Genomic DNA, 19,981 nt, shown 5'->3' on the forward strand with positions numbered 1-19,981 from the left:
GTTTTTTCCACTTTCAGACATGAAACCCAATTTAAATGTCAAAAGGCATCAAAGAGCGCTGTGTGAAAAGCCTGTGCAAGCCGGTGGCTACGGACATAGGCTGTGAGCAAGGTGGCTTGACTGTGAATCCTATCGTGACCACGTCCTGGCTTTCCAACTTGAGGGAGTTGTTTCACGTTTCTCCTGGCAAAAATAAATAAATATGAACAATAGCCTAGTGCCTAGGAAGCAGAGAGTCCCTCTCTAAGTACATAAGAGTTCATTAGCACGTGCTGCGTTGATCTGGGTGTGACTTGTACCTTACGCAGTCTGTACAATGAACCTCTGAGACAAGTGAAGGACGGTTTTATTCCTAGTTTACAGAAGAGGGTGTCCAGTCCCCCGGAATCTTAAGGTATAAACATTTGCGAGATACTGTGTGGATGCTAGGAATGCAACCCTGGCCTTCCAAACGAGCCTGCTCTTAACCCTGAGCCATCGCTCCAACCCCCAACACTCAGCGTATTAGCCATTTGAAAGCACACAGTTTGGTGGCGTTCACATATTCATATCTTGTGCGACTGTCTCCAGGCCTCTTCATCTTGCCAACAGGATACTCTGTACTCATTAAAAGACGACTCCCTTGTCTCCCTGCCCATAGTCCTGGAAACCACTGCTTACCTCTGTCTATAAAGTTGGCCACTTTAGGTACTTCATACATAATATTTGTCTTTATATAATTGGTATATTTTCACTTAGCATAGCCGTCATGTTTAATCCATGTAGCACGCATCCAAAGGCCCTTCCTAAATGTTAAGCTGAGTCGTACTAAAATGTACATACCACGTGGTATCTGTTTGTCTGCCAATGTGTGTGGACTTGCGTTGTCTTCGCCCTTGGGCCACGGTAAATTGTGCTGACACTCACACGGGTACAGATATCTCCTCCGGTTCTTGCTTTCATTCTGTGGGCCGTCTGTCTACCACGAGTAAGGGTTCTGGATCACATGGGGTTCTGTTTTGTCCTGGCATTGTTTTCCGCTATGGCTGTACCATTTTTCATTCTCTCCAACAATGAATTTCTTTTCTGGGCGGGGATTGTTTATTTGTTTTGTTTTTGTTTTTTGAGACAGGGTTTCTCTGTAGCTTTGGAGCCTGTCCTGGAACTAGCTCTTGTAGACCAGGCTGGCCTTAAACTCACAGAGATCCACCTGCCTCTGCCTCCCAAGTGCTGGGATTAAAGGGGTGCGCCACCACCACCTGGCTCTAATATGAATTTCTGATTTCTTCACACCTCACCAATGTTTGTTAATTTTTGTTCTCTTGATAGTAGGCACCCTAATGAGTTTGAGGTGGGTCTATTACGGCTTTGTCGGCACTTCTCTAAAGATTAGTGATGTTGAGCTCCTTTCTGTGGTTTTGCTTGCCACTCATATGTCTTCTTAACATAATTTAAAAGATACAATATACTTTGGAGCGACGCCTAGGTCTAAGGCATCTAAACTTGTCGTTGCCATCAGAAGACTTTGGGGGCTACACTTTAGAAGCTCTGTATTCCTAAAGCATGTATGTCAACAACACTAAGGCCACTCCAGTCACATTCCCAAAGGCCTGGATCTGAAAAGATGGGAAAGTCTCTCTCGGATTTACATATTTGCCATTATAAAACCCTTCCCCAGCAGGGTGTGGTGATGCACACCTTTAATCCTAGCACTTGAGAGGCAGAGGCAGGAAGATCTCTGTGAGTTCAAGGCCAGCCTGGTCTGCAGAGCTAGTTCCAAGACAGCCAGAGCTACAGAGAAACCCTGTCTTGTAAAAACAATGAATACATACATACACATATATACATACATACATACATACATACATATATATACACATACATACATACATACATACATAAAATGCTTTCCCACATCATCATCCATGTTACAGTTTCTAAGATCACAGTGTTCTGAAAATGCACATTAGATTGGCCCCTGTCCCATTCTGGGAGGGAATTTTCTCCCTGAGGGCTACAAATACCCCAATCTAAACACATTTATACACCTCTCCTAGGGAGTTGCCCTCTGGGAAAAGGCCACTCATATCCAGTGTCGATTACCACCAACTTCAGTCTCATTGACTCATAGTTTCCAGTCTCTGTATGAGGATCCCTAAACTTGACCCCTAGCCCAAAGTGGAATGGTGCCCTCAACCTGATAATCTCAGGGACGCGTTCTGAGAATCAGAGGCTGCATACACTGGTGGTGATAAGGGGTCTGTTAGCTCCTGACTCGCACAGGACTGGCGCCTAGCAGACACCCTAGACCAGTTGGTTGATAAGCAGCAGACTTCTTGGCATGGTGCCAGCACATCAAATTATTTGACAGACTGTGCTCATTATCAAACTAGTTCTTGTGTTTTTGCTGGGCCCACTGACTCTGTCCCTGTCCATTCGGAGGCCACGTCTCCTTCTCCTGCTCTGTAAAGCCCTTTTAGGACACACTCTCGATGCCCCACCTCAGGGTCCCAAGGAAACATTACTTTTGTTTGGTGACAAGTCTCGAGAGCCACTAGGCACCCCTGTCTGGAGGCTGATTCTAGGAACCCATGAGAGCTCTGGGTTTCAGAAAGAAGACCTTAGGTGACCGAGAAAGGTCTTCCAATCAGTGACGAGCGAAGACCTTAGGTGACCAAGAAAGGTCTTCCAGTCAGTGACAAGCGAGCTGTTGCCACAGCCCGTACACCTGAGTTCAATAAAGCTATTGAACATGAGCTGGTGAGACATGTGAACACTCGGGCATCTGTTTGCTGTAATTGGGAGCTGGCAATTGTACTGAACAGGATACATGGATCAGAAAATAGGGATGCTTCATAGGGAAAAGGTCTGAGGTATATGGCTACCTCAGGACAAACCATCAAAGCAGAACATACTAAAGAGCACCCACTCATCAACAAGGTTTCCTGCTCTGCCAAGTGCACAGAGGACTCTTGTCTCCAGGAAAGGAGAAAATAGCCAACAATACCCAGTGGAGCTGATGCTGCTGAACCCAGGGTCTTGCAGAGATCCCTGTGCTGTGATGATGTGAAAATCAGCAGAAAAGGCAACAAGATAACTGTGACTACTTTTGCCTTAAGAAAAGAAAGAAAGAAAAAAGGAAAGAAAGTGCTCCAAACTCTGCTGGAGGGATAATTGAAAGCTGGTGTCTTTAATGTGCCAGGACCAGCCTTGTGGGATTTACACCATGGGGAATGTTACTGCTGGCATCTTGGGACTTCTACTGAGCAGTTTATGAAGTTTTGCTCATCTTTTTACCTCTTGAATCTACAAAGAAATTGAATTTGACACCTAATGACCGGTCCAATTTTGCTAGCAGCCATACTGGGTCTATGCCAAATACAGTGAAGATAACCTACAACTTCCTTGCTGGCAAGAGTGTAAGGATTCTTAAAAAGGCGTTAGGCTTGAAACATCTTCCCCACTGGACTCTAGAGAAGAACCAACAGAACTGCTAATAAGAACACTTGCTGTCTATTAGTTCACGTTGTTGGCTGCATACTGATGTAAGTGCTGTGTAGATGCGATCTCTCCTAATCTGTCAACCCTCCTGTAATATTGCTATCTCGAGCCCTAGTACTCAGTTAGAAAACAGGTTTGGAGAGTGGTTGCACAAGTTTGCATTCCCACCAGCAATGGATGAGTGTACCCCTTTCTCCACAACCTCTCCAGCAAAGGTTATCATTGGTGTTTTTGATTTTAGCCATTCTGACAGGTGTAAGATGGTATCTTAAAGTTGTCTTGATTTGCATTTCCCTGATCGCTAATTGAAGAATGGATGAAGAACGTATGGAATATATACATATTAGAGTACTACTCAGCAGTAAAAAACAAGGACTTCTTGAAGTTTGCAGGCAAATGGATGGAAATAGAAAACACTATCCTGAGTGAGGTAAGCCAGACCCAAAAAGAGGAACATGGGATGTACTCACTCATATTTGGTTTCTAGCCATAAATAAAGGACATTGAGTCTATAATTCGGGTTCTTAGAGAAGCTAAATAAGAAGGAGAACCCAAAGAAAAACATATAGGCATCCTCCTGAATATTAACCTTCATCAGACGATGAAAAGAGACAGAGACAGAGACCCACATAGGAGCACCGGACTGAAATCTCAAGGTCCAAATCAGGAGCAGAAGGAGAGAGAGCATGAGCAAGGAACTCAGGACCGCGAGGGGTGCACCCACACACTGAGACAATGGGGATGTTCTATCGGGAACTCACCAAGGCCAGCTGGCCTGGGTCTGAAAAAGCCTGGGTTAAAACAGGTCTCACTGAACATAGTGGAAAATGAGGACCACTGAGACCTCAAGAACATTGGCAATGGGTTTTTGAGCCTACTGCACGTATTGGCTTTGTGGGAGCCTAGGCAGTCTGGATGCTCACCTTACGAGACCTGGATGGAGGAGGGTGGTCCTTGGACTTTCCACAGGGCAGAGAACCCTGATTGCTCTTTGGGCTGACGGGGGGAGGGGGGAATTTGATTGGGGGAGGGGGAGGGAAAGGGGAGGCGGAGGTGGGGAAGAGACAGAAATCTTTAATAAATTAAAAAATAAAAAAATAAAAAAAAATTAAAAAAACTGAAAAAAAAGAAAAGAAGACAGGTTTGGAGAAACGAAAGAACTTACCTAAGTTTCTCACAATCACCCTTGATGTCTATGGGGAACAGGTTCGAGACCCCTCAAAAAGCAACAAAACTCCTCAATACTCAAGTCCCTCCTAGGCCTTGATTGCATATGTCACCTACTCATATGCCCCTATGTCGTCTTGAGGTTATTTAGAATGGCAGGCATGACATAACCCAAACAGTATGTGAATAGCTGCCATCTGTATTGTTTGGGGAATAATTAATAAGAAAATTATTAATTATGTATGTGCTCAGTGTAGACTCAGTTCTTTTTGAATACATTCTCTCTTCAGTTATTTGAACCCCCAACTGAATCCATAGATCCAGGGGCCAACTGAACAGCTCTTGATGGCAGAAGTGGGTTAGAACCTATCACTGCCTAACACTGACGCTAACACATCTTCCCTTCCCTGACTAATGTGAAGTATAGGGTGTACTCTCAGCTCTAATGGAAATGCAAATATCTATACCGTTGGAAGTCATAAGGAAAACGACTCAGTTTTGGGGAGCCTTTTCTATTCCTCTTATTGGCCTAGTAAGGGAGGCAGCTCTATGGGGGTGATGTTGGGGGTTTGACAAGTCTGTGTTCTTCCTTCCCCCTTCCAAACAGAAGAGTCATCCCCCAAATCTTTAATAATAAACCATGCAACATATCAGGCATTTATAGTCACCACAGTGCCTGAACTCACAATCTATCACATTGCTTCTATTTCTCCAAATAACATTTGAATCTGTCTTGCGCTTCCACCTGGCCCGGTGGGTGAGTAATGCAGGTAATGAGCCTGTCACTGCTAATCTTGCATTGCATAGCTCTCGGGATTCTTGAAGACAGGCCATTGTGCCTTACTGGCCTGACTGGGTGAGCAGAAAGCTGTTCGCCTTTGCCCTTCCCTGAGCAATGCCCCTGAAAACTAGAGCTCTTGGTATCTGGCAAAAGCATGCTCCACTAAGCTTAGGAAGTCACTAGTCACTGGATCTATGGGTAGGTTGTTACATAGGAAGAAAGAGAAAAATCCAGAGAATGCCTAGCCCTTCCCCCTGTATTAGTTACGGCCACCCCACTATGACAAAATGTGTCTGAGTAAGTGACCTAAAGAAGGAAAACTGGATCTAGCCCATGGCTTCAGAGGGTTTGGCCCATGTTTTGAGGGGGAAAGGGCCCACTCCCAGCACCCTACTTTCTTCAGCTGAACCCTGTTATGAAATAGTCTTTTTGTACACTGTGAAGGTGGATTGTCTCATCAATTTAATAAAGAACTAATGGCCAATAGCTATGCAGGAAAAGGTTAGGTGGGACTTGTGGACAGGGAGAAAGAGAATATGGGGATGAAGAAGGATGGAGTCGCGAGATGTAGAGAGAAGCAAAGTGAACATGCTGTACTGAAAAACATACCACCACATGGTAGAGTGTAGATAAGAAATACGGGTTAATTTATGATGTAAGAGCTAATTAGTAAAAATCCTAAGCTATTGGCCAAGCGTTTATAATTAATAATAAATCTCTATGTGTTTATTTGGGAGTTGGCTGTCAGGAAAGAGAAATGCTGCCTCAAAATCCTACCTCCTGAATGTTTTAAAAACCTCACCCCAATTGGTGACCTCACGAGTTTGGTAACCAATATGTACCACATGAGCTTACAAAGAAATGTCAATGATACTCACTGGGTGGTTGGGGGGGCTATTATTGGAAAATCAGACTTGTTCTTCCATCGTCATTTCTGTCAGCTCAGGCTCCTGCTGGCTTCTGGGAACCAACATGATGCAAAACTGTAGGGGGAGTTGGGAAGAAGGCTGCAGTTTTCTGCTCCCATTTTTCCTAATGCCCTGGATGGCATCCCTGATAATGTGTGCCCTCACATTTTCTCCTGGTGTTAGTCTGTAAGAGGACATTGGTGCTTTCGTCCACTGAGGAGAAGTCCTTACCAGACTCCTCTCTCTTTTCCTCCCTTACTTTGCTGGTTGTGTGCTAAGTGTCTCGCCTTCCCTTTCCCCTTCTTCTTGCTCCCACCCTCCTGTTCTCACTCTTACCCATGCCTGTCCCCCTCCCCGTCTCCAGAAGCTTCCTCACCTATCCCTACAGGACTGTTAAAGCCCCTTGCATCTGGCTCCCTCATCCCCTGACTCTTCCGTCCTGCATGGGGAGAGGAAGATTTCAGATTCCTACGCTTTCCCAGAGGTGCACACAAGTCTTGTCTTTCAAACTACCCCACACCGTGATGGGATTTAGATCCTCATCCCACAGGGTGAGACAGGAATGGATATAGAAGGGGAACTGGGTTGCAAGATGGGGGAGCTTAGAACCTCTGGAACTAACATAGAGGGAAATTCAGGATGATTGTCAGCTCATGCACACACAGCAATGGTCATCTCTGCTGCTGTGTGACTAAGTTCCAAAGACATAGCCCAAGAGTGGGGGCCTGCTGTCCAGCATATGTGTGTTTTATGCCGGAAAAAACCTACTAATAAAGGTGACGTCCTCAATGCTCAACAAAAGCTCAGAACTTTTTATCAAATCTTCTAGTGACTTACTCCTAGAGAAGCATAGAAAACTTTTTCTTGGCGAGCAAACTGTGTTCAGTACAGAATGAGCCTCCCAAGAACCAGAGATAAAAATAGACATCTGTATCCTTTGCTGAATAGCATCAGAGGCCAGAAGAGACAGAGGGGTTGTGAACCCCTTTATTTTGTGACAGGAGCCGTTCACTTGTTGAATTACTAAGAATTGTGAAGATACAGCTAGGATGGCATGCAGGACAATGGTTTTCAACCTGTCTGCAAAACTCAGAGTTCAGGGAGCTCCACAGGAAACCATCATGAAACAGGACAAGGGCCAAATTTACCAAGCCGTTCTCTCCCCAGTTTCAACCAGGCACACTGCCTTCAAGGACTTGTTTCATGTCTGACAAAATAGTTTCATAGATATGTGAAGATGGCTCGGTGGATGGAGCACTTGCTGCAGATGGTGGGAGACCCTGCATACCTGCCTACAAGGATAAAGTGGAGAGTATGCAGGAAGATGCTCAACATCGTTCTGCGCTTCTGCCCTTCAGCATCCAGATGCCAATGTCAGACCTGTCCATTCCCCAACTCTGCATCTCTTCTTTTTATATTTTCAACTTCCTTTTTAAAATTCATTTTTACTAAGTTCCTCAGCTCTGCTTCCAAGTTTCTTAATTCTCTCTGCATCAGTTCTGAATGCGTGCATTATTTCCTCAACACGTGCCCGAAAGTTGTCGTTCGGAATATGATATAGCATTCCTGGTGGCACCCCAACTGGAGCAGTTAATACTTTTTTTAAGAAAAATGTGCATATTTATTTTAAAGTATGTGAGAATGTGGGGTTTTGTACATGTGAGTGTCATTCCCACGGGACCAGAAAAAGGTGTTGGAGCTAAGGTTATAGTTAGTTGTGGGCTGTCTGACGTGGCTGCTGGGAACTAAACTTGGGTCCTGTGGAAGAACAGTGTACGCTCTTAATCACTGACCCATCAGCCCTGGTCATTTAACTCTTCAAAAGCATTTCTTATTATGTTAATTTTTTGTTTGTTTGTTTTATGTCTGGACAATTGAAGCTTGGAAGTCTTTAAAAGTCTGTGCCTGTGACCTTGGTACTGACTTTCATTCTTCCCTCTGGTATGTTCCATAAGCTCTTGTTAGTAGGATAGCTCCTAACTAATTTTTAATTGTACTAATCCTATGAGCCCACTTTAGATAGACCCCACTCTAAAGAGAATTTCCAGTGTTTCCTTGGAACCTCACCTGCCACCCTGTGAGGAGAGGCCAGGCACGTGCACACCTCAGCCACACGCCCTGTGCTGAAGCCTGATCTCACAATCAAACGCGGGATGCCCAGCTTGTCTTCCGGGGAGCCACATCTTTTGCATTTGCTTCCTGCTCTCTGTTTCCACCTCTGGTATCAGCTCCCAGTTTTGTTTTAGTTCTGCTGAGATGCGGGGGAGGGAAGGGTACCAGAGTTGTCCTTAGCAATTTCCCTACAGCTCACAGTTTACCTGGAATATTAAAAACGCCGTGCTTTCTCTGAGGCCTCACCGCAATTCCATGGGGTAGCCCCGACAGGTGTGCTGTTTGCTGTAAGGCTAGATGGGGGCGGGGACCTCTTTCGGCTCAAGGAACCCTGTTTGTGGAGTCCCCTTGCTGCAGCATGTGCTGATGCATTGGGGTTTAAAGGCTTGCCATCGTATTCTGTGAGAGTCCGACAGGCAAGCACACAACCCTAAAAAGACTCGCTGAGCTTTGTCTACCCCAAGGGCATCTCTAAATTTTCCTCTCTCGCTAGAGTAGGCTTTGGCAGAGTAGTAGGCAGAGGCCTCTCTGATCCTGTCTGTCTTTCTTTTATCCCCTCGCATGTTGACTAAAGTCTTTGCTTGGGTTGCAAAGCCCTTGCATGCACAGGGCCTTGCCTGTCTTCTCAGGAACCCCCTGAGCACAGCATTAATGTGTCCACTTCAGAAGAGGACTCTGAAGTCCACAGAGGTCACCAGACTTACCTAGGAATTTAAAGTCTGTTTATCGGCTCCTCCTGCCCCCTAATCTATTCCTTTTCCACATTAAACCAGGGTTCCGCGACCAAGGAAACTGCCCCCAATGATTCATTCATTCCTTCTTTGAGTCTGACATTATTGATCTTCTGCTATGCACTATTCCGGGTGTGATATTACTGACAACAAAACCTGGCCCTTAACACCTCAGATTACAGTCTAGCTGGCGGCAGAGAATAAATAAGCAAGCAGCCATATAATTTAGCCAAAAAGCACTCATTTTCTTAGACAGAGAAAGGGGGAGTATGGGACAAGATGAATGACATGAAGGAAGGAGCTACGGGCAGAACCAGGAGAAAATCCTGCCAGGAAGAATTTGCCAGCGCACAGCCGAGGCGGAGAGTGTGTTCTAAGGCTACTGAAGGGTTCTGAGACTGCAGGGGGCCATGCAAACCAGAGAGCCTCAGAGAGATGGGACTGGGGACCGCATTAAGGAAGATCTAGGGAAGGCCTGTGAGGAAGAACTGAGAGTCTGGCCCCTGGAATTGGGCTTCCTCCGTAAAGAAGAAGTTGTGTACTGGGTGATACTGGCTTTAACAGCAACCTCTAATTTGCTTGTCTCTCCACAGGCTTACAGGTTTTCCCAGCTTCCTGAAATGGTCATGGGCTCTCCCCCGCCACCCGTACCTCCCAGGACAGGCCCTGTGGCTGTGGCTTCCCTCAGGCGGTAATGCATTCAGTTCTTGACTTTGTTTGAGATATTTGGGAAAGAGTTGATCCCCAGACTGTCTAGTCCTGTGAATGACTGTCCCAGGAAACTCTCTCCATTCCCTGCCCCCAGTTTAAGGTGTATCCCCTGTGGCCAGGGCACAGGAGTATCATAAGGGAAGTGGAGACCCCAGTATGTCTTTCTAAACAGAAAGCCCCTGCGACCCCACAATCAAAAACGCCCCAGGTCAATTGCCCTGTACCTTGATTGCCCATACCCTGACATAATAAGAAGCTTGGCTCCTCATCCTGTGCTCGCATACCCAGAAGTCCCCTTGTTATTTATAGGGCAGTGTCTCCGGGGCCAGGGAGAGCGGGTCTGGGCTACCCACTCCCAGACTTGACTTTGCAGAGAGGCAGAACTCGTGCATCTCAGCATGAGGTAGTTGTTAACCCAGCTCTTTGTGCTGATACAGCCAGCACAGGTCCTTGAGAAAGTGGGACAGGAGACAGGAAAACCAGGAGCTCTGGGGAAGGATGAACTAATTCTGATCCCCAGGCTGGGGATAACCCTGGGGGAATGCGTGGGTTACTGTTCCGGCGCTGCTCCACAACCTCCCCCAACATACTCATCAGCTGTCTGTGGGCCACAGGCATGGCCCTTGTGAAGATGCTTAAGAAACCGAAAGTGAGTTTCCCTAGAGAAGACACTGTTTCCAGTTCTGATGGTTCAGCTTGACAATGCCCCTTGGGGCCAGTGCTGTCCAGGGCAGGGAGCTAAGAAGCTGACCAAGGGTCTGTTGCCTAGTTTGCCACGCAGATCACCTTGCTCCTTGGGCCCCTGATGTAAACTCTCTAGGGTTCTCAGAAAGGCTCTCAGCAGAGTGTATAGGGAAAGATCCACAAGTTCCTGGAAAGGGTCACCCGAGGCAGAGCTGCAGGACAGGAAAGGCAGGATGAGGAAGGGAGAGCCCACACTGACGCCCCCACCCCACCTCCCAGCCTGCATGTTGTCGGATCTTCCTAGGAAGCACAGGGGGTTCTGAGCTACTCCTGTGTGTACCGCTCAGATCAGATCTTCGCGGCAGGTCTGCTGATAGCCGTCATCTGTCCATTTCTTCTGCCAATCCCCCACCCCACCCTCGGCACCATCTGCCATCCCCACCCACACGAGGCTGTCACTTTCCTTCATGGAGACCTGGAGCATTAGCCCAGGAATGCAGTTTAGAGGTAAAGGTGTCCATCTCTTTGGCTACTGCTCATGTCTTCTCCTCCTAGGTCTACCTAACTGTGCCTTGTTGCTTTTACATGGAAATTAAATATTCTACTACCCAGAGCCATCCTTAGAGAGCTAACCTCAAACAGGAAAAACAAAACAAAACCGACCCCACTGCTGCAGGTCTGGGTGCCTCCCACCACGCAGATGCCACCAGCACTCCTATGGCTATTGGTGGCAAATCCATCCCAGGACCTCAGGATGACGGGGGCTTGACGGCATCAGGCCACCTTGAAATGTAATGTTGAATTAAGAGCGGCGGGGCTGCGTCCCCGGCACCCGGCCGCCCGCATGGCTAGCTTATGCCTGAAATAATTACACGGAAACTGTATTCTTTCAAACACTGCCTGGCCCGGCTAGTTCCAGCTTCTTATTGGCTAGCTCTTACATATTGTTCTAAACCATTTTTAATATTCTGTGTAGCCCACGAGCTGGCTTACCAGGGAGGATCTTAACCTGCGTCTGTCTGGAGCAGGAGAATCATGGCGACTCCTTCACTAAGCTTCTTTTTCCCAGCATTCTCTTCTGTCTACTCCGCCTACCTAATTTTCTGTCCTATGAGGGCCGAGGCAGTTTCTTTATTAATAAGAAATCACTCCCACATCATTGTAATGTGACTGCTTGGTGCCTGAGGCATGCTCACGTTACACAGTCCCTCTGCCCTGCCCAGGTCCACCTCAGATATTGGCAGCAAGACCCGAATGGCGGAGTCCACAGGACCCGAGCCCGCCCAGTTGCATGACAGTGCCTCGTTTGCCCAGGTGTCCAGAGGTCCCGTGTCGGTGACGCAGTTGGATCAGTCGGCTTTGAATTACTCAGGTGAGACAGAGGAGAAAAACCCTGTTCCCTGTAATGAGGCCTCCCCGGTCCACACAAACTGCCACCGTCGGGAACCAGAGCCACCACATGTCTGGGTCCTCTGACTTCGCTAGTATCCATCAGAGGAGCTGCTGGTTTTATTTCTTTTAAAAAGAAGGAAAGAAGGAAGGAAGGAAGGAAGGAAGGAAGGAAGGAAGGAAGGAAGGAAGGAAGGAAGGAAAAAAAGGAAGGAAGGAGAAACTGCAAAATGCCTAGTTATGCTAAAGTCAAAATTTTGTTAATATTTTGTCGTATTTCAGGTTTCTGTTTATTTTACCTCCACAGCATGATGCATTTAGCCAGCCATCCTTCCCCAAGGTGGCCATGGTCCTTGGGTCACGGGTTTTAGACCTGTGTTGTGTTGTGCTCCTATTTAAAAACGTGTGCTAATGCTATATGCATTTTAAACTATCATAAATCACTTACAACACACTCATTTTTGCACTGTTTTCTTAGCATTGTTTGAGGTATTTCTCCAGATGGCGCTATGAGCACAGGCTAGCCACTCATTTCCACCACCTTGTGAGTGTCCTGTGACGTGACCGGCAACAGTCCGTTCCTCTGGTAGATATAGGAGTCATTTCCAGTTTCTGTGTCAAACTGAAAATGACAAAAACGGAACTGGAGGTTTGCACCCACCCTCGTTTGTATGTGGTCTGGTTGAATTTCTATTGTGTTCATGGCATATCTTTATGGTTAAACCTGCCAGCACCTCTTGCCAACACTTACTAAACCATTTGTGGTTTCTGGGAATTCCTCTGGTGAAATCATTCATTTGGATTCCTTTTTAAAAAATCTTTAAAACCACATGCCCTCGTGGGAAGAAAGCATCTGTACCCAAGGTGTCCTTCCTCTGGGCAGATCAAGGCTATATCAGGTAGAATGAGGGAGAGGATGGGGTCTCTATAGGAGGAGTTGGACCTTCAAAGCCGAGGAAGCTGGTCTGAGCCACAACAGATGATGCCTGCCATATTGACTAGGCAGGTGATGGGGGCTGGGGCTGCAGAACAAGGTTTCCTACCGCCTCCCCAATGACCTTTTCCCCTGCGTCCCCTAGCCTGGACCAATGTCAGAGTCCTCCCTAGACTCCCAGCTTCCTGAGTTGGAGTCCATGCAGGCTCAGTGGGAAGGGTGCCAGCTGGACTCTACTCCCTCTTTAGGACGGTGGGGAAATTGAAGCTTCTCAAGGAAAAGGTGGATGCAGCGCCCACCCCTACAAAGAGAGCACAGCTTGGATCTTAGCCCCACTTGACCTCCCTGCCAGATACCCTGAGTAGGGCACCACCTGCTTCCCTTGGCAGTCACAGGGAACTTGGAAGAGAGCCACTAAGGGGAGCCAGGTGCCTTCTACCTCAGCCGCCCTCTTCGCTGATGCATTACCTAGAGTTTCAGCCACTGCAGCAGGCGCTGCTCTAGATTGGACGGCGGCTGTGTACCCAGGGCCTCCCTGCCCTGTATGGAGGTGCTTCGATATTATAGCCAAGAACATGCCCCTCGCTCAGGCCTGACTCGCTGAGATTTGAGGCCCAGCAGGCAGCCTGGTAGTCTGTGAAATGGGGTTTATCTGGCTCTTGCGGGTAGGAGTGTGGATCCAGAGTCCAGCCTCTTCTGACCTCCTACCCACTTCCTCTGTGCAGGTAACACAGTGCCAGCGGTGTTTGCCATCCCGGCTGCCAACAGACCTGGCTTCACTGGCTACTTCATCCCAACACCTCCCTCCTCCTACAGGAGCCAGGCCTGGATGTCCTACGCAGGGGAGAATGAGCTCCCGAGCCAGTGGGCTGATTCGGTGAGACCCTTGCTATTGCTCTCACAAAGGTTCCCTCGCTGGGCACACCTCTAGGGGAAAAGGAGGTGGAAAACAGAGACTGGGCTTTGGTCCTCTCGGGGCCTCCCACCATGCCGGTGGCTGAGGTGAGCCATTTGGGTGGTGGTGCGGTGAGGCGTGTGACCTTTGATGGAGGAATTTGAGGCTTGTTTCCTAGAATGCATTCTATCTTTTCCTGGCAAGGGGACCGTAACCAAATCAGTTTTATAGTAATAACTACCATCTGTTTAGTATTTTCTGTATGCCAGACCCGTTCAAGTGTTCCATTAAACTGCCTTATTTAATCTTCACAGTAAATTTGATCATGCGAGTTTTATGACTACTCCCATTTCACAGATAAGGCACTGAGGCTTAGTCACGTGATATAACGCTAAGGTTGCACAGCTCGAGAAGAGCCAAGGCCGGAGTGAGAATTCACACCAGTCTGACTCCGAAGTGTTTATCCAATTTATTTCTTTCCACTGTCACATTCTGCAAGATTTTAGATCGAATGTCAGCAAATGAAGGGTCAGAAACCCTGAAACCGCCATATGGCCGATGCAAAGACTTCCTGCTTGATTTCCACCCAAGCATTTGCTGTCTCCCTTCATTCCTCACAGGTGTCTGACACAGATACACCTGTCTTTGGACTTGCCAGGTGTGGACATTTAAAAAAAAAAAAAAGAAGAAGTGTCACCTACCGTGTCTGTAGTAGACTGTCTGGTCCCTGAGTGAGCTCACCTGGTGTAAATGAGAAAGGCGGGTCAAGCTGAACCTGGCATTCCTGTATTCTTTAGTCACCAACTTCAGAGTTGGTCTCTGCCTTTGGAATAAATTCCTAGCATTGGAAAACACCTTGCTGCAGGTGTCTGACAATGCCTTTGTCCAAACCTCTGAGGTCACCATACCGTGCAGTCTGTAGTGACCCGAGTTTCAACACCACCACCAGAGGGGCAATCCTGTATATAAACTGTCCTGTTGCCCAATGCTTACTTCTTTGGTTTCTAAAGCATAAAAATGCATGCCACGCTGCACATAAAGTATTCTGAAATGAACACTCCTTTCAAGTGGGCGTAGCTTGACTGAAGCGTCTTCTGTGAGCGGCTCAGTGTCCTGACGAAGTCTTACAGTTCTCTCTCGGGAGGCATTCGGAGGCTGGGCTTTCACGGTTTGGGGATTCTGGCTTTTCATTCAGTATCTACAAACTAGTAACCTCTGGGCTTGCTAGAACGGCTTGATGGGGTTTTTCTTTGCGTGAGCTTCCTCCCGGCTGGCACTTTATGCAGTCAGCATCTCCACGTCCTTACTTGTGCTTTTCCTAATGTGCTGTCCTCTGCATATGAAACATGCCTGAGCTCATTTAAAGTGTTTGCTAAGTTGGAGTAAGTAAACTCTGGGAGAGGAACTGGAGGATTCCCTGATATTAGGTCAGCGGGTCTAACCTGGGATGTCATAGCATGCTGTTAGGTCAGCGGGTCTAACCTGGGATGTCATGGCATCTGTTTGGCTGGGACAGGCTCATCTTTATCTTTCTTTTGTGGTTTTGTTGTTTTGTTTTGGTTTTTTTTTTCCATCCTTTTTTGTTTGTTTTATTTTTGAGGTCAGTTTTGCCGTTGTTCTGCTTGTTTAGTTTTGAGACAAGGTTTGGTTCCTAAGCCCAAACCAGCTTGAATTCACTACCTACTGTGAAGTCAAGGCCAAACAGTGAACTCTGGCAAACCTTCTGCCTTAACGCCCCCTAGTGCTGAGCCACCGTGTCTGACTCTCTTTTCTCAGCCCTCCTCCTGATTCCCAGACACTGGTTTGCATTGCTGTATCTCTAAACAGTTGGCATCATTGAGTAGTGCTGGTCAATTCAGAGCGTGTTTACTCTGTAAGCCTTGAAATGTAGAAATAATGTATGCGCTTTTCAGAGGGGACGACATGCATGGTGCCCTGGTCAGGCTGGAAACCTGCAGCTTGGATAGCTATGTCTTCTGCGGGAGTCAAAGGAAGTATTTTCCAAACCCTTGGTCCTTGCCCTCAAGATGCTTAACACACATAGCTTCCCCAGGCTTTCGGCTTCATCCAGATGCCCTTGGGTTCACATCACCTTAGAGAAGAAGATGAAAGACCTCAGCAAATGCCAACCTCACCTTCCTGACAGGATGATGGAGTCATTCCCGAATCCTCCCCAATACTGTGAAAGAGGTTGCGTTTCCCTGGCTTTTTTAATGCTGCAGCCTCGGTAGGTCTTTCTTGGAGCCCAGTCATCACTGTAGCTCAGCTGAGAAGTGCGCCCAGCATGGTGCAAGCTGTGGTGTATGATTCAGAGCAAGTGAGAGAGAGTACAAGGGAGCTCAGAAAGTCAACGAGAGAAAGACACCCCATTTGGGCTGATTAAAGAGATTGCATGTCCTCTATACTGATGTGAGTAAACAAGACCCCCGCCTTCACTTGGGTACCTGACCTTCCTGGTCCCCCAAATCACCTAAAACCAGGGTGCCATATTGATTTCACCCTTGGTGCTAGAGAAGCTTCCAGGGGAGGCCTCGGGGTTTGTTTGCTGTTTTCTCATTGTCGTGACAAAGTAGTCTAACAAGAAGTCAGTTAAGGAAAGAAAGGTCTGTCTTGGCTTCGGTTAAAGGAGACACCATCCATCACATGTGACAACAGAAGCAGGAAGCCGCTGGTCATATTGCACCTGCGGTCAGGAAGCAGGGTGAACAAGAAGTAAGGCCATGCTTTAAGACCTCAAGGGTCACACTCAGAGACCCACTCCATTCAGCAAGGCTCCACCTCTGAAAGATTCCAGAACCTTCCCACACATTACCACCAGCTGAGGATCAACTTCAAATGCATGAGACTGTAAGGGGCAGTTTACACTCAGAATCGCCACACAGACTGATCAAGAGCGTTGCTGTGATCGATTGGTGATGTCTGTCAAGGAGCAGGACTGTTTGCAGCCCTGGACTCTGGCCAGCCAAGCATAATGGTGCTTGCCAAAGAGCCTGTTCCTTGTCTTCCCCACTTCTAAGTACTACCCTGAGACAACTCCGGTTGCCTAGTTACTTTTCCCTTGCTGGTTCTAGCCACTAGCACTGATACTTGATGTCACAAAGGGTCATGTATTGACTCTTCACTCCGGTTCACGTGGTTAGATAAGTTTGAAGAGTAGCGGCTTCCGCCCCACACATTCAACACCTACTGAGTGTCCTTCAGTGATTTCCAGACTGTGCTTAGAACCCCAGGCTCTGGGAGACTTCCTTCTCTCTGCTAGACAAAATTCTGGGCATATGTGATGTCACCAAAGTGACGGTGGGCGGAGTCCTGCCTTCTCAGAACTGCGGACCTGGGACAGGTGATGATGGCCCACGAAGAATGCCTGCCACTCCAGACAATCCTCATGGAAACATTTTGCAGGGGCCATCAGCTGGTGACAGGCTGGAAAATGTCCCTGGAAGAATGGAAATTTGAAGCTGAGATCCGAAAGGCTTCCTGTATTGTGGCCCTGGTTCTTGGTCAGCTCCAGTCATCCGCATATTCTGAGCTCTTGTGGCTGGATAAGTGGGACAGTGCCCCTCTGGGTTTCCTCTAAAGTCCAGGGGAAGCCGTCCAGCCCTTGTACGTAGAGACATGAGCAGCTTTTTGCCGCTTTATTTTATTGGCAGGGTCTCGTGGTGAAATTTAAACCCCAGACTCAAGCTTACGTCATCAGTGCAGTAACTTCTGTTGAGTGAGCTCTCGCGGCCTCACCTGAACCACTGAGGTAGCCTCAGAGCTCATTTCTGCCGGATCCACCCTGAATGACCTTGCTGAAGCTGACTTCTCTGCTGACACCCAACAAGGGTTCCCAGCCCGTGATCTCAGACATTGACCTTCTCAAGAGGGACTATCAGAGCATCCTGCATCCTACCATGAACTCCCCTGTCCCAATGTCTGAATGTTTGTGTCCCTCTACCCAACTCACAGGCTGAGTTCCACAGTGTCACGGTGAGGTCTTGGGCGGGTGGCTGGTTTGTGAGGTTGAACACTGTGAATAGAATTACGTTCTTATAAAAGAAGCCCATGAGCTGCCCTGCTGCTCCTGTCATGTGGGTGACAGGAAAAGACAGCTGTCAAGAACCAGGAAGCAGCCTCTCACCAGGCGCTGGAGTCCCCAGTCTTCATGAGTATAAAAATAAATTTCCATTCCTTATCAGCTCCTTGGTCAGTGATATCTGATTTTAGCAGGCTGAAGAGATTAGGACAGCTGCCCTGCTCCATTCTCCATCTTCCCCTGCTCCATCTTCCTCTGCTCCATCCTCCCCTACCTTAGCCTCCCCAGCTCCATCCTCCCCTACTTCGTCCTCCCCAGCTCCATCCTCCCCTAATCCATCTTCCCCTGCCCCATTCTCCCCTACTCCATCCTCTCCTGCCCCATTCTCCCCTGCTCCATCCTCCCCTACTCCATGCTCCTCTGCCCCATCCTCCCCTGCCCCATCCTCCCCTGCTCCATGCTCCCCTGCCCCATCCTCCCCTACTCCATGCTCCCCTGCTCCATCCTCCCCTGCCCCATCCTCCCCAACTCCATCCTCCCCAGCTCCTTCTCCCCTGTTCCATCCTCCCCAGCTCCATCCCCCCATTCCATCCTCCCCTGCTCCATCCTCTCCTGCTCCATCCTCCCCAGCAGGCCCAGATGAGCATGTCTGTCAATGGGGAAGGAGGTCAGGTGTGGTAACGCATTTCTATAATACCAGAAGTCAGGAGGCAGAGCTTGGAGGACCACCACAGTCACAAGACCAGCATGATGTTCTGTGAGTTCCAGGCCCACTATAGAAACAGCCTTTATTTCTCACAAGTGTGTCCAGGACAGTAGGTGGGTCCACTAAAGAAGCACATGCCCCATGGACTAGCATTCAGTTGCTTTAGACGGGACAGCCTGGGGACACCGTCCCCACCCAGCACACCACTCTGCACCCCTGTGCCTTAGCTCTTGTTTTTCCACATGTCTGACCTGCCTATCTTACCTCCTGAGCCTGAAGTGGACTCCCAACACATGTTCTCTGCCTGCCCCACAGTCCTGTGCCTGCATCCACAGCATTCCAGCCAGCATCCTGGGATATAAAGGTCTTTGTGGACCAAATAGCAGCCCATGTGTGTACTGTTTCTGTGGGCGAGATAGTCATAGATTCTAAACCTTTTGCTTGTCTTTATTCATAGACACTTCTGTATGTTTAAGTAGAGAATGATGTGTCTCCCTCTTTTAACGAAAGGAGTTTTTTTTTTCAAGAATGTGATAGTGCACCTATATCCGAAACACTATAGTGCACAAATTAATTAATTCCCAGTGCTTGGAGCCAGGTACACCTGTGCAGAGCATGTCTGGGCTTGGTGGCTGTGTTTCCTTAGATGGTGGTACCCTCGGCTGCAGTGTCCTCCCCTATGAAACAGGGATGAGGAGATTGTTGCTTGCAGAATTAGATGAGATACTGTGTGAAAATCATTAGGGCTCAACGGATGCAGGCTCATTATTAGTAAAAAAGCCCCTGAGCTCCCCTGCAAGAGTTCTGTTTACTCAGCTGTGCTTATGTTAAAAGGAAAGGCAGGGTTGTTCAGCTGTGAGCTCGGGTGGGGTGCGTCCTTAAAGTATTCAGCAAAGTTGAAGAACACCTATTTAATTCCTGCAGCCAGCGCGCTGAGTGAGTGCAAGACAGCTGTTTGCTAAAGAAACTGACTCCAGATGCCCTTGGGTTCACATCACTGATAGGCTGATAGCTGTGGTAGCGCAAGGTTTCACTTCTCTAAACCTGTTTCCTTGACCTCTGCCTTGACCTCCGCCTTGACCTCCACTGCTGCCCGCTTCCAGTATTGAGTACATCCTCTGCCTTGAGCTCCCTCCTAACGTGAGTTCCTTCTCCTCTCTCCCAACCTCTTGTGCAGGTCCCTCTTCCTGGGTACATCGAGGCCTATCCCCGGTCACGTTATCAACAGAGTTCACCCTCCAGGCTCCCTCGCCAGTACAGCCAACCAACCAATCTTCACCCAAGCCTAGAGCAGGCCCCTGTCCCCTCCGCAGCAGCCTCACAGCAGAGCCTGACAGAAAATGAGCCTCCAGATACCCCGTTGACCAACATTTCCACTGCAGCCCTCGTGAAGGCGATCCGGGAGGAAGTGGCCAAGTTGGCCAAGAAGCAGACAGACATGTTTGAGTTCCAGGTCTAATGCCTC

At 48.1% G+C, this 19,981-nt stretch overlaps 1 protein-coding gene across 1 annotated transcript in view; it reads left to right on the plus strand.

The window, feature by feature from the left end:
- The window catches only part of Kiaa1549l (KIAA1549 like), a 262,290-nt gene extending 242,315 nt beyond the window's left edge, over positions 1–19,975 (plus strand). Inside the window, exons 18-21 of the mRNA XM_050147103.1 lie at positions 9,773–9,870; positions 11,798–11,946; positions 13,623–13,774; positions 19,694–19,975. Of these exons, the coding sequence (XP_050003060.1) occupies positions 9,773–9,870; positions 11,798–11,946; positions 13,623–13,774; positions 19,694–19,975 (681 nt within the window). The remainder of the gene's footprint in view (positions 1–9,772; positions 9,871–11,797; positions 11,947–13,622; positions 13,775–19,693) is intronic.
- Positions 19,976–19,981: the final 6 nt, after the last annotated feature.

This window comes from Alexandromys fortis, unplaced genomic scaffold (assembly GCF_014885135.2).
Source record: "Alexandromys fortis isolate MF-2015 unplaced genomic scaffold, M_Fortis_MF-2015_v1.1 scaffold_12, whole genome shotgun sequence".
Classification (NCBI taxonomy): domain Eukaryota; kingdom Metazoa; phylum Chordata; class Mammalia; order Rodentia; family Cricetidae; genus Alexandromys; species Alexandromys fortis.